The following is a 14,095-nucleotide window of genomic DNA, read 5'->3' on the forward strand; positions in this document are numbered from 1 at the left end:
CTCAACTAGAGGAGACAAGTTAAGTGAGGGACAGAAACCATGTCCACATTTTCTCCTGTCCTGGCATGTAGTAGGTGTGCAGTAGACGTTTGTTAGTTGAATGAGTGAATTGAGAGAGAAAGAAAAGTCAAAAAATCTGGAGTTAGAGTAACTTTTCCTTCAATTCTGTAAATGTCATTATTTGCACCCAGTGCTGGGTGATAGAAGGGACAATAAACTGGACGTCAAGAGACTTATTGTTTAGTCCTGGTGCCGCAAGCAAGTCCTTTCACGTTTCTGAGGTTGCTTTCCTCATTTGAAAAATGAGAGAGTGGGCAGCAACCTCTGTAGTGTCGCTTACTAAGCCAAAGGTAGTCCTTTCTGCCAAGCAGCTTCCCCATCCTTTCCATTACTTAAAGATGTTTTTACAGTAGACTTGAACTTTTAACCTACTTTCTGCCAGCAGAGCTATCAAGGCAGAGGACAGCCTGAGGATTTTGTTAAACTGGATCTGAGTATGAAGAGGCTGTGAACCCACTGAACTTGAGTCTAAAATAGTACACGTATGTGTGTGTGCACATGTGTGCATCTGTGCATAGGAATGCCCCCATGAATTTTTCTGCACGGGGGGTCCTTAGCTTTTATTGGATTCCTTCATATGCCCTAACCCCTCAAAGGCTGACTTGTAGAGAAGTTGGGTCTGGGGTGGTCTGGAACCTGGGGTCTTCACAAGCACTGGGATCCCAGGGTTGGAGACTAGGGTTTTGTCTCCATTGCCTCATTTTTCCTGTGATTTTAGCCCAGTCTTTTCTAATTTCTGACGCCAGAGATCTCCTCAGACCCTCAGTGGGGTTGTGTTGCTCCACAGTTTGATTCTATTTTCCCATTTTCTACTCCCGCTCTGACCCATTGATGTTTCTGCTAATAAAAGCATTTTTCTTCCTTTCTCCCTTTCTTTTCCTCTTTGATGATTGGTTGCCCTGGGGACATTGGCAGTTGGCCGTGTTTACATCAGGTAAGATGCATTTCATTTTACTTTGTCTTTCATCAGCTTTGGTTACACAAGACACCACTGCTCTCAGGAGACTGCTGTCAGAAGCTGCAATCTCCCCTGCTTGTGGGCTCATTTGCTTGCTTTCCCCTCAACCCTCTTTATACATCTGCCCACTGACAGGCACTTAATGAAACAAGGGGTCGGTGTGGTACCCAGGATGGTCCTGACTCTGCTACTGATGGCTTTGTGGCCTTAGCAGGCCACTACCTCTCTGAGTCTCACTTCCTCATGTAAATTGCATTGGATTTGATAATATATTAGGTATTTATTTTTGAGATTGTCCCTCTGTAAAATAGTACCTCCTGGGCCGGCCCAGTGGCGCAGCGGTTAAGTATGCACATTCCGCTTCGGCGGCCTGGGGTTCGCTGGTTTGGATCCCGGGTGAAGACCTGGCACTGCTTGTCAAGCCATGCTGTGGCAGGCGTCCCACATATAGTAGAGGAAGATGGGCATGAATGTTGGCTCGGGGCCAGTCTTCTTCAGCAAAAAGAGGAGGATTGGTGGCAGAGGTTAGCTCAGGGCTAATCGTCCTCAAAAAAAATTTTTTTTTTTAAAGGTACTAAAATAGTACCTCCTGTCATATCACCAATCCCCCTTACCTTTAACGGTCTTAAAAATGTTAAGAAAGGGAAATTTTTTTTGGTGTCAAGAGAGAGCTTTTGTGAGAGGAAAGAAGTCTGTTTTCCCAGCTTTAGATTATTATGAAAACCACTTTGCAGATATTCACAAAGACCCAGGCGCCTGCTTGGTGTGACAGAGCAGGGCCTGGCTTTCACAACCGACTGTGAATAATCGCTGCAAGCTGACTGTCTCCACGACTGTTGGCAGTAGAGCCCGACACTAGGAGGTGGCTTAGGAATGGAGAGGGAGGACAGAAGTTCCACACCGCGAGAGCCTCAGAATCTGGATGGGAGAGAGAAGCGGGGGAGACGAGAGGGGTTCCCGCTATGTTCAGGGCTATGCATTCTGACCCCAGTGGAACTTGGTGGAACATGTCTGCTGAAAGTTTATAAAGCACACATAACATACAAGTTTTGGAGCCTTTGACAGTAAGATAAAAGAAATAGGATATAAAATCATTAAATGCTGCCTTCTCCTCGGCCCTGAAGTCCTAGATTCACATTTATGTAATAAACTTTATATCATTGGGTCTAAAGATGCAATTTATGTTTTAAGATAAATGTTGAGAAACTATTATTTAATGTCTACAAAGACACTATAGGTAGCATGTTTTTATCATTTTTATTTTGTTTCTAAGAAAGTTAAACAAAATGTTTTTAAAATAACCAGTGTAAGAGCCTGGGAAACCCCAAACAGAATTTTGGTGTTTTTAATATTGAAATAATTGAATGCAAAATCAATGAAAGTACGTTAGAAACACTAAGCAAATTTAGATAATGAGCAAAAGCTATCATTTAGCACATAGTAAATCACCAGAAAGTGGTCAGTTTATGCCCAGATCCTGAGGTCTGGGATACAGAGTTGTTGAGGAAATGCTGTCAAAATGAGAAATCACAGAAAGAAAAACCCGACTGCCATGGTAATATAGTTGATCTGTCGGGGAAAGTGGGGATTTAGAGTTCCTCTACCTGCACTTGCGGCCTGAACTGAGCTGGGTCTGTCAGAGCTGGTGGACACAGCTCCAGGATTAAAGTGCCTTCCTGCTTTATTGCTGGGAGCCCCTAGAGAGACGAAGCCTGAAGAAGCATGTTTAATTATGATGGTACTTAAAGGCAGTTTTGATTTAACCACTAGTAAATATTTATTGAGTGCCAGGAGCAGGAATTAGTTGGGTTCCTTGAGGTGTTCTCAGCTGGTGCTGGTACTTCCAGTTTGAGGCCTCTGGTCCACGTGGGTCTGGTGGCTTGACTGACTGAGTGCTCTGTGGTAGGCTTGTGCCATTCATGTCTTTTTCTCTCCTGCTTGCAGTGGTTGGAGACCAGACCTAACAGACAAGTGTGTCCAGTTTGCAAAGCTGGCATCAGCCGAGACAAGGTCATCCCGCTCTATGGCAGGGGCAGCACCGGGCAGCAGGACCCCAGGTGAGGCCTTGAGGCATCTCTCACGCCCACTTCTCCCCTTGGACGTGAAGCCATTTCCATTCAGGACCCCCTCACCCCACCCTTTACTTAGTGCTTACAGACCCTCAATTTTGAGGCAGGCAGTTGGGATCCAGATGGGAGTCAGCCAGGAGGAGAGGGGAGCCAAGTTGCCACTTGCTAGACTGTAATACAGATATCCACTGAGCGTCTGCCAACAGGCAAGCAATGTGCCAGGCAGTGCACACATCCTCACAATTCCAAGTGTGCAAAGTGATGTGAAGGAGCAGCCTGGGAAGCAGGATATCCAGCAGGAGAGTCTGCAAGGAGCAGAGTTGTTACAACAGTGAAGTATAAAGTACAAGGGGAGGAGGGGACAGTGGGCCTAGGAGGCTTTGTGAAGTTTGAGATACAGGAAACGGAGGTGTGGTTGGGTCCAGCATTCTGCAAACACAAGTACTGAGAGCCGTTCATGGTCTGGCGTGCACATGTGCACACGCATACGACCTCCCTGGCAGCATCTCTTACTTTCTCCCTCGCCACCGCAGCATATCCTGTACCCAGGCATATTGGGCTTACCCTTTCACATTCATGGTTTTGTTAGTTTTCCCTCTGCCTCTTCTGCCCTCCCCAATCCTGCTCAGCCCCCTCCTCCTCCTCTAACGTCTGCCCATCTTTAATGAGCAGTCCTAAAGCTACCTCCTCCATGAAGTAGCCCTTCTTCCTCACATTAGTTGCTCTCACCCCTGCTTCTACCCCATTTAGTTGATACCTCTATTAAAGAAGTCCCTTTCCACACTGTGTTGTGATTGGTTGTGGCCCCCTTTAAACCATGGACACTTCAAGAGTAGAGTCGGTCATCAGTCTTAGTATTGGTAGCATCCTGCCTAGTGCCTGATAGGTAACAAGCCCTCAGTCCAATATTTGAGGGAGGAGTGATAGAAGGGGCTAGAACCCAGAGGCAAAAAGAAGAGTGTAGAGTACTTGCCCAAGAGTAGTGGGAGGTAAAACTGCAGTTAATAGGGGCAGATCAGAGAGACCCTGAATCTCAGCCTGCTCTGCTGGCAGACCATCTCTGTTTCAGTTTGGATTTGGGATTTTTGACATCATACGTCACATAGGTCCAGCGAAGATATCTGGCTGGCATTCGTAACCAGTCTGGGTCAGGCTCTGAGAGGAGTAGGCTGAGTGCAATGTGAGGAACATCTTGTAACAGCCTGAGTGTCTCCCTGGTTTTCTATACAGTAGGGAAAAACGATTGCAGGTAGAACAGAGTTAGTGTTTGGTTTAATTTGACGTAAGTTCATGTGCTGGAAGGAAAGGGCGCTGTGACCCTGCCCCTGTTGATGAAGAGCTCGCAGTCCACTCAGGGAGCAGCGGAAAGCATTTTGTAATAGACTTATTTTACACCGTTTCTGTTTCAGAGAGAAGACCCCTCCCCGTCCTCAAGGACAGAGGCCAGAGCCGGAGAACAGAGGGGTGAGGAGAATTCCAGGAAAAGTCTCTAGAAATAAACCCATGACTTTAGAAGTTTCTCTCTTGGCCTTTTTCTCCTTGATTGTAAAAGTAAAGGAAAATTTGTAAGAGACAGAAAGGAAAAGGGGGGCAGGGAAGCACTTAGAATCACACCATCCAGAGATAACCACTGGAAACATTTTGGTCTGTTTTCTTTTCTATTTTTCTATAATTACCTATATACGCATGCAAATTTTATACATCTATTTATCTGTGTATTTTATAGATATATGTGCTTGTATACTTATGTGCATACGTATGTATATATATATATATTTTTTTACAATATTTGGCTCCTGTTTTGTAACCCTCTTTTGAAACTTTATTCATTCTATGGTAAGTGCCTTATGTGTGTTGGTCATCATGCTAGGCACTGGTGATATATCAGTGCACGTAGCAAAGATCCCTGCCCTACGGAGTTTACATTGTCAGAGGGAGAGAGAGATCTGGAGATTTTACATGTCAGTAATATTTTATTTAATGGCTGTTTAGTGTTCAGATGCACAGACTTAACATAATTAGTCCTTTGTTGGACATTTAGCTGCTTCATTTTCTCTTTTCTCTTTTGAAAATAATCTGATGAATTTACAGATAAATTTTGAGCAGGTTCACAATTATGAGGATAAATTCTTTTTTTTTTTTAAAGATTTTATTTTTCCTTTTTTTTTTTTTTGAGGACGATTAGCCCTGAGCGAACTGCTGCCAATCCTCCTCTTTTCGCTAAGGAAGACTGGCCCTGAGCTAACATCCATGCTCATCTTCCTCTACTTTATATGTGGGACTCCTACCACAGCATGGCGTGCCAAGCGGTGCCATGTCCGCACCTGGAATCCAAACTGGCGAGCCCCGGGCTGCCGAAGCGGAATGTGCGCACTTAACCACTGCACCACTGGGCCGGCCGATTTTTCCTTTTTCTCCCCAAAGCCTCCCGGTACATAGTTGTACATTTTTAGTTGTGGATCCTTCTAGTTGTGGCATGTGGGATGCTGCCTCAGTGCGGCTTGATGAGCAGTGCCATATTTGTGCCCAGGATCTGAACCGGTGAAACCCTGGGCCATGGAAGCAGAGTGTGCGAACCCAACCACTTGGCCACGGGGCCGACCCCAGGCTAAATTCTTAGAAGTAGAAATTACTGGCTCAAAAAATTTGCACATTTGAGGCCGGCCTCGTGGCTGAGTGGCTAAGTTCACACGCTTGCTTTGGCGGCCCAGGGTTTCACATGGCCGGACGAGCGGTGCCATGTCTGCACCCAGGATCCAAACCAGCGAAACCCTGGGCTGCCAAAGTGGAGTACGTGAACTTCAACACTAGGCCATGGGGCCGGCCCTCTAAAAATTTTTCTTGTTAAAATATTAAAGAAATTTTAGGGGGCCGGCCCCGTGGCCAAGTGGTTAAAGTTCCATGTGCTCCACTTCAATGGCCTGAGTGCAGACCTACTCCACTCATCAGCCATGCTGTGGAGGCATCTCGCATACAAAGTAGAGGAGGATTAGCCCAGATATTAGCTCAGGGCTAGTCTTCCTCACAAAAAAATAGATATGTGTTAAAGAAATTTTGAAAGCAAAATATTTACCCACACTACCTGAATTCCAGAACAAATATATTTTCATTTCTCCATCTTCTCTTCATTTGTGTGATGTATTTTTATGTAGCCATCACCATTCTGTTTGTTTCTTTAAAATTTAATTTTGGCAGTATTTTCCATAGTGCTCTGTAGTATTCTCTTTATTATTTTTAAAGGCTGCTATTTATTCCATTGAATTTTGGTGCATTATAATTTGGGTTTGCATTATAATTAGTTGCTTCCAGATTTTGCTGTTGTAAATAATGCTACAGTGACCATCTTTGCACACGTATCTATTTTCTTATTTTAATTTTGGCATTTCCTTAGGATTCCCAGGAGTGGGATTATTGAGTCAGGGATCTTGATAGAAACTGAGAGTCTCTTCTCCATATTACCCTCAATAGTAATACCAGTGAACGCTTGTTGATAATTATTATATGCAAAGAATTATATCTTAAGGGCTTTATATGCACGATCTCATTTAAGCCTCCCATCAACCCATTTAACAAAAGAAGAAACTGAGGCCCAGATAGGTGAAGTGACTTGTCCAGAGCCACACAGACAAGGCTGAAACCCAGATCTGGCTGGTATGAAGTCCCTGTTCTTGACTACCAGGCAGCGCCACTTAACCTTCCCAAGCTCTGGTTCCCAACAGAGTATTAGCTCCTAACCCAGGAATCAGAGGCCCCAGGAAGTCAGAGGCCCTGGCCTTGATGACTGCAGTCCCACACCTCTAGCATTTACAAGCACCTGCAGCTGCCAGTGATGCTTTTTGCCTTCTCTGCCCCAGGTACATAAACCCACCAAATGTGAGGACCTGTGCGATTTGTATAGGGGTTGCTAAAAGGGATGCTGTGGGGTCAGTCTTCAGGATTGCACTGGGTGAAGTGGTGTTTCCTGATGAAACAGTTGCACCTTCCTGGGTAAGGCAGCTTCGGTCCCAGGAGCCCTCAGACTCAACCATGCTGGGTCTGAGTAGGAGGCATTTCTGCACTGAGGAGATGGAAACCAGTTGTTTCCTTCCCTGTAGGTTTGCCCTCTTATTAAACCGGCTGTTAAGCTTTGTAGGTGGTGCCACCCAACAAGAAGTTTGGAGCTAGATGCCAGACTGCTCAGTATGGGATAGGGAGCAGCCACTTTCATGACTTGCAAAACACTCACAAATGACAGCCAATCAGCTCTTTGTGGAGAGCAGTTGGCCCAATGATTACTTCTTCTTTATTTTTTAATCATTTGTTCTAGAGATCTACCCAGGGATGTGGGAGAGGAAGAGATTTTTTGGTAAGGTGTGCAAAATAAGAGCATGGGTTTTTGGATCATATTGACCTAGTTTTAGGTCTAAACTCTACCCCTTACTAGCTGTGCAAACTTGGTCAAGTTATTTCACCTCTCCGAGCCTCAGTTTGGTCATCTGTAAAATGTGGCTGATGCTGATGTAAGAATTAAATGCAATTAGAGTAGCTTGTGCTTAACACAGTGCCAGCACAGAATTAGCACTTACAGAATGGGAGTTCCTTACTCACAACATTAGGATTCCTGCTGAATCTTCTCATGTGAAAGATGATGCAGTGTAGAACATGTATGGGGAAAAGCTGAGGATGACGTACCAAACTCCCCGCAGTGGATATTGGTGGGAGGGGCAGTGAAATGGAGGGTGAGTAAGGAGAGCTCTAACTTTCTGTGTCAATTATTCTTCTAATATATGAATTTTTTTTTTAAAGATTGCCACGTGAGCTAACATCTGTTGCCAATCTTCTTTTTTTCCTCCTTCTTCTCCCCAAAGCCCCCCAGTACATAGTTGTATATTCTAGTTGTAGGTCCCTCTGCTTGTGTTAAGTGGGCTGCCTCCTCAGCTTGGCTTGATGAGCAGTGCCATGTCCATGCCGACGATCCGAACCGGCGAAACCCTGGGCCGCTGAAGCAGAGCGCGTGGACTTAACCACTCGGCCACGGGGCCAGCCCTTGAATTTCTTATAATAAGCATGTATCTTTTTTTTTTTTTTTGAGGAAAATTAGCCCTGAGCTCACTGCTGCCAATCCTCCTCTTTTTGCTGAGGAAGACTGGCCCTGAGCTAACATCCATGCCCATCTTCCTCTACTTTATGTGTGGGACGCCTACCGCAGCATGGCTTGCTGAGCGGTGCCATGTCCACACCCGGGATCCGAAGCAGCAAACCCCGGGCCGCCAAAGCGGAACGTGCGCACTTAACCTCTGCGCCACCGGGCTGGCCCCAGCATGTATCTTTTTGTAATCAGAAAAAAGTTAAAGTATTTTAAATTTTAAAAATTCTCTGTAACAATATTAAAATTTTAAGGGAAAATACTTATACCTATGTCTTGTCCACATACCTACATATTGTCATGTACTTGTGACCATAGTATTCAGTTTTGTCTGGTAACTTGGTCACAAGAGTTTCTCTTGCTGCAGGGTCAGTGTGTAATGGTCCTCAGACAGCATGTATCAAGTTTCTGATCATGACCTCCATTGTTGGTTAATTAGATTTCCACTTATTTGCTATTACCGATAATGTGTAGCTTGTTCTAATATTCCCTTGTAATTGGGCGTAGGAGTTATTGCCAATTTTGCTGTTACAAAGTATGTAGAAAATTTTACTGGCTAGTGTGCCACTCTGGGAAAGAGCCTGGAGCTCTAAGAACCCTGACTTGCGTCAGCAGTGTTTTACCTTGGGTCAGAGCCGGTCCTTTCTGGCATTCACAGCTCCTTCGCTGGGACCCCTTGAAGGCTAGAAAGGCAGAGTGGCCACCTGGTTTGAGGCCTTTGCTTTGGGGTCTAAATGGGAGGAAAAGATGTCCCCCCTTGGAAACAGGTGGCAGGAGAGGTGGATGCCACATTTAAGGTGACGTGTTTGATAGGTGTAAGAGAAACCTGCTTCTTGTTCTTATTTGCATTTCTTCCACGCAGGGATTTCAAGGATTTGGATTTGGGGATGGTGGCTTCCAGATGTCTTTTGGAATTGGGGCATTTCCCTTTGGGATTTTTGCCACAGCATTTAACATAAATGATGGGCGGCCTCCTCCAGGTAAGACCCTAATTCTTTGGTAATCCTGCTTGAAGCCTCCTTGGAATTCGGCAGTATAAAGGTTGCAGATAATTGTCACTGCTTGGATAATCAGCCTTTTCAAAATATGCTGAACTCTTTTCAGATTACTGGTAGTTATGCTAATGATATCGCGCACTTACCAAGTATTAGGCACGTTCACAGCACTTGCCATTATAATTTTGGGGGATCCTCACAACAAGCCTTTGAGACAGGTGTGCAGTTAGCTCAGTTACAAATGTTTCCCAAGACGTACCCCATGCCCATAAGATGAAAAAGTATAAATGATACCCACCTGAGGAAAAGCCTAGTCCTGTGCATACCGCCCACTTTGACCATTTGGGGGCAGCGAGGGGCAAGGCGACCCTGCAGGAATCATGGCCTCTCCATTCTCTGTCCAGCTTCCCTCAGGACACACATGGGGCTGGTCCCAAGCCCCAGCCCTTTGGGAACCCTTCTTAGGTGTGCCACTTGCTGCTGCCTTTCTCCGTCCAGCCAGCTTGAAGGTGTCAGCTGCATTCAGTGTAGAGCAGGGTGGTGAGGTTGGTGCCCTGTACTGTATCGCAATCTGACCCCTGGGCCAAGATCCTTCCCATGGAGTCTGCTGAGATGCCAAGGTCAGTTGAGCTCTGTTTGCACTTGTTGGAGCCTCATGTGTACTGGGCACAGTGTGGAGTACAGAAGGGACCAGTGTGTGGTTCCTGGCCAGGAGCTTATGCTCTAGGGATAGAAGCCTACTCCTGCATTCCCACCCTGGTGCTTGGCACATAGCGGGCAATCGGTAAGTCTCTGTTGACTGCCTGCTTGCATGAGTCCATCAGAGCACCTAACTGGGAATAGTACAGCACCCAGAGATCTTGGGAATGCCCTTCCTTACTTCATCTACTGCAAAGGTTTCTCGTGTGTTCACATGTTGTTTTCTCAGAGGAAGGAGACCCCAAAGGGCAGGGGCATGCTGTACTCTGAAGTGGGAATAGAGCCCTGGGGAGGCAGCAGGAATTTGCCTGGTAGCTTGCTTCCCTCCAGCCTGGTCCAGAGCTCACCCTGCGTTCCCCCGGTAAACAGAGTTCCACAGCCAGGCTGGACTCTGAATCATTTTATCTCCCTGCCACAATCACAGACAGTTTTCCCTTGTAATGTTTGGTACAATTTGCCCATCCTGGATCTAGATTCTCTTACTCTCCTTCCCCCAAAGTCAAGACAGAGAGCTCTACATAGTAGCTTTTCTTAAAGCAGAGGGGAGTGGAGAGCCAGCCTCTCAATCCACTTCTGCCCCTATTGGCTGTGTGATGAGGGAGACAAATCATTTTGACTGTCTGGGCCTTAGTTCTCTCCTCTGGAAAAGAAAGGCATTCTGTGTGGGGCTCTCTGAGACCCCTCCAGGCTCAAAAGTGCCAGAATCTAGAGACTATGTGACTCGAGATGCGGTGTGCAGAGAGGCTGAGCACGCAGCTGCAGAGCTCTGCCACCACCTCCTGAGCCTTGTGATCTCCGGCAGGTCACCTCCTACCTGTGCTTCAGTTTCTTCTTACACAAAGTGAGAGGAATAATACCCACCAAACAATAATGTGTGTACAAAATACTTAGCACACAGAAGATGCTTAACAAACAGTAGCTTTTCTTTTATTATTTCTTCTAAGAGTTTCCTGTTTTATTTGCACCTGCAGGCCAAACCCTCTTAGGATAAATTGGAGACCTTATCCTCATTGTTATATTATTCCATGTGTTTTCGTAATTCCAGTTTTATTTTGCCTAATATTATTTGGGGTTTGGAAAGCTTTTTAGTGTGCAGGATTCTGTTGTAAAGAGATGAACAGTGATGCTCTCCACTTCTGGCCCAAATGGGCAGTGTGCACAGCAGCAGCATTCTGACAGTCTCTCTTCTCCCTCCTGTCTCTGCAGCTGTCCCTGGAACGCCCCAGTACGTGGACGAGCAGTTCCTGTCACGCCTCTTCCTGTTTGTGGCCCTGGTGATCATGTTCTGGCTCCTGATTGCCTAATGCTGGGCTCCTGGCCTACATCCATGGCAGGGCCTCTGGACTGGTGACACACCACCCCAGCTCTTGATGTTTGACTTCCTGGCTAATCCTGACCCCTGGAATCAGTGGGGTCAGTAATACATCAAGGAGTTTTGCTTCTCCATCAGAGCTTTCGGACTCAAGACCAGCTGTCGAGGACCCTAGAATGTGGCCACTGCTGGGAACACCCTGCTATCCTCAGTCCTTGGCATTGAGTCATCTCTCATGGGTTACACCATGAAATCCTGTTCCAGCCAGCTCAGCAGGTCCTGACTCTGCACAGGGAAAAGGCAGGAAGAGCAAAACTGGCAGTACAGTGTCACCTGAGTTTAATACTACAAAAACAAAGGGATGAACCAAATAGTACTTTCTTTTATCTCTTTAAATACCCCTTGACAAATGACCTCTGAAATCCCTAGGGCTCCTCATACAGAGAGGTTCTCCTTCCAGGTCCCAGTGCTGCTCTGTCCTATTTCCTCCTCCTCCTCAGCAGAAATGCAAGAAATTGCTGTCCTATAAAGATCATAATGGCAGCAGCTGGAGCTGGAGCCACTTCAGGAATTCACCAGAGACCCAAAGATCTTTTTTTGGCTCTAGGGTGTGCTCAGTGTCTTTGGCCCCAGAGATTGGCTTGAATGACCTCCTGGTTTCCTGGATTAGATTGTCCCTGGAGACATGTGGCTTCACTCCCAGATTTCCCATCAGCTTTCCCCCCAAAACTATGTGCATCTGCCTCTTGGCTAGAGGGCACACAGCCTAGACTGCTGCCGAGCCGGGACTGACTGCTGCCTGTGAGGAAAGACCTGCAGTCAGGACTCCGGTGGGATTCCGAGCTCTGATGGAGGAGCAACCGAACAAGCGGCCCTGTCCGCAAGGCTGCAGAAGCTCCGGGTGCATCCTCTCCCAGACCTGCCCAAAGGAAACTGGGGGCTTTGTCAAGTCAGTCAAGCTGCATGTTGAAGACCACCTTCCTCAGAAGCTAAATTGTTTTTAATGAAGAGGCAGGGAAGGGGGAGACCAGCTTGTGACCCTGATTTTGGTGTGGCTCAATGGATTCTCCTGAAAACTCCTTGTGTGTGTTCTAAAACCAGGGAAGCCTGGGACTGCAGAACAGGCAATCCCTGATGATTTGTAAAAGCCAGGCACAGGACCTGGGGAGCCTCAATATAATCATATGATATGGTCTTCCTGTGGAAGTCTTCCCCTGGAAATTTCCAGGGGCACTCATTCTTCCCAAGCCTTTGATTTGTTTTTCAACTTCACAAGCTTCTTCTTCCGAATCTGATTGAAGGAGTGCGGTGCCAGGCAGGAAGACAGGTCACTTGATGGAATGGTTCTCACTCTGCCAGTCAGGTCTCTTCCTAGAAATCCATCTCCTTACAGGAGACGTCGAGGGTGGGGGGAGGTGGACTTCCTCTGGGGGCCTCTCTGTCACTTCTCCAGTCCACACTGCTCCTGGCTTACTCCCAGCAATAGCCAACAAGTGGTAGAAAGCCCCACTTAGTGCTCTTTTCCAGATATGGCTCTGCATAGTGTGTGAACCAAGACCTTGAGGAAGAAGATGAAGGAAGCCCTCCTCCCCTCTCCACAGCCCCACCCATTTCCCTTGTACCTGTCAATGCCAGAGTTCAGTGTTTAAACAGACAAAATGTAAGTATTGGATATCGTTTGCTGAATTCATTTGGTAGGAGTAAGCCACCAGCTTTACAGTGTGCCTGCTGGATTTTAAACGTCCTTGGGGGCACCCACTTAAGAGTGCTCTTTTTATTACCTTCTGGAGATCCCCAGAGTCAGAGGGTGGCCCCTGGAGTTTCTCAGCTGAAGAGGATTGGTGGGATTCCCTCAGTGCAATGGCTCCACCTAGTGGTGGGTGAAGTAGAGGACTTCAGTCAGATGGTCCCAGAAGAAAGGTTAAAGGGTCGTGGATAGAAAGACGAATCCCTTGGACTCCTTACGAAATGGAGTGAGCCCTGGAGAGCACCACCAGCAAAGGCATCCCAGGAACCTGTTTGCAAAGCCAGGTTGGCCACATGCCCTTTGATTTTAAAGCTTATAGGCCCCCACTCATCCGCCTCCAGGAGCTGGGGCAGGAGAGCTGACTTGGGACTGCTGGCCCAGCCCCGACAGGGAGCCCCCTTCCCACTGCCCTCTGCCAAGGCAATACTCCCTTCTTTTGTGTGTATTTTCTATGTTCTTTGCCTCCACCCCCCGCCTGCCACCTTTGTGGGTTAGGACCAGGTCCCAGCCACAGTCAGAAAATGACACCATGTACAGTGACACACCTTGACCAGTCACTGATTTTCACTGTTGTGAAAGTGATATGATTTAGAATTAAACAAATGGTTTTACATTACTGTGAGCTTTGAACTTCTTGTCTTTGTCATGGGAGGTGGTGAATGGGTTGGGGAGTGGCCACACCAGTCTGGCCTGTGGGAAGCACCTGTGCGTCCTTGGAAATGTCACACTGAGGATGAAAGTTCTCAGACAGCCATCCATAATTAGAGATGAGAAGCATAGGTTGGAGGCCTGGCTTCATACACAGTCTTGCCCAAGGTGTGACCTGTCTGACAGGCAGTCCTGGCCCTGAAAAGTGCATGGAATTCCTAAGCTTGCAAGCTGCCATGATGGAGCTTAGCTTGTGGTCTGTCAGAGCCTTGAGGACAACCAGGTTATTCAGTGTCTTCATCTCTCCGCATGTTCCTCAACAGGGCAGGTGGGCCCCCACCAACCCCTCTTCCTGGAGCAGAGGCTGTGCTGCTTCCTGAGTTTCCTCAGTAGCAGAGTGTGAGATGGAAGATGGTGAGGATACAAACCTGGCCCAGCCTCAGGCTCCCCAGCACACTAGAGCTACGGGTCATCCCTCTGAA

The 14,095-nt window shown here is 47.0% G+C and overlaps 1 protein-coding gene across 1 annotated transcript in view; it reads left to right on the forward strand.

Moving 5' to 3' along the window:
- Positions 1-13,582, forward strand: part of RNF185 (ring finger protein 185) — a 30,118-nt gene extending 16,536 nt beyond the window's left edge. Inside the window, exons 3-7 of the mRNA XM_014834502.3 lie at positions 976-994; positions 2,963-3,075; positions 4,497-4,551; positions 9,075-9,192; positions 11,113-13,582. Coding sequence (XP_014689988.1) covers positions 976-994; positions 2,963-3,075; positions 4,497-4,551; positions 9,075-9,192; positions 11,113-11,210 — 403 coding nt within the window. The 3' untranslated portion in view covers positions 11,211-13,582. The remainder of the gene's footprint in view (positions 1-975; positions 995-2,962; positions 3,076-4,496; positions 4,552-9,074; positions 9,193-11,112) is intronic.
- The last annotated feature ends 513 nt before the right edge of the window (positions 13,583-14,095 follow it).

The sequence above is a fragment of the Equus asinus genome, chromosome 8 (assembly GCF_041296235.1).
Source record: "Equus asinus isolate D_3611 breed Donkey chromosome 8, EquAss-T2T_v2, whole genome shotgun sequence".
Lineage (NCBI taxonomy): Eukaryota > Metazoa > Chordata > Mammalia > Perissodactyla > Equidae > Equus > Equus asinus.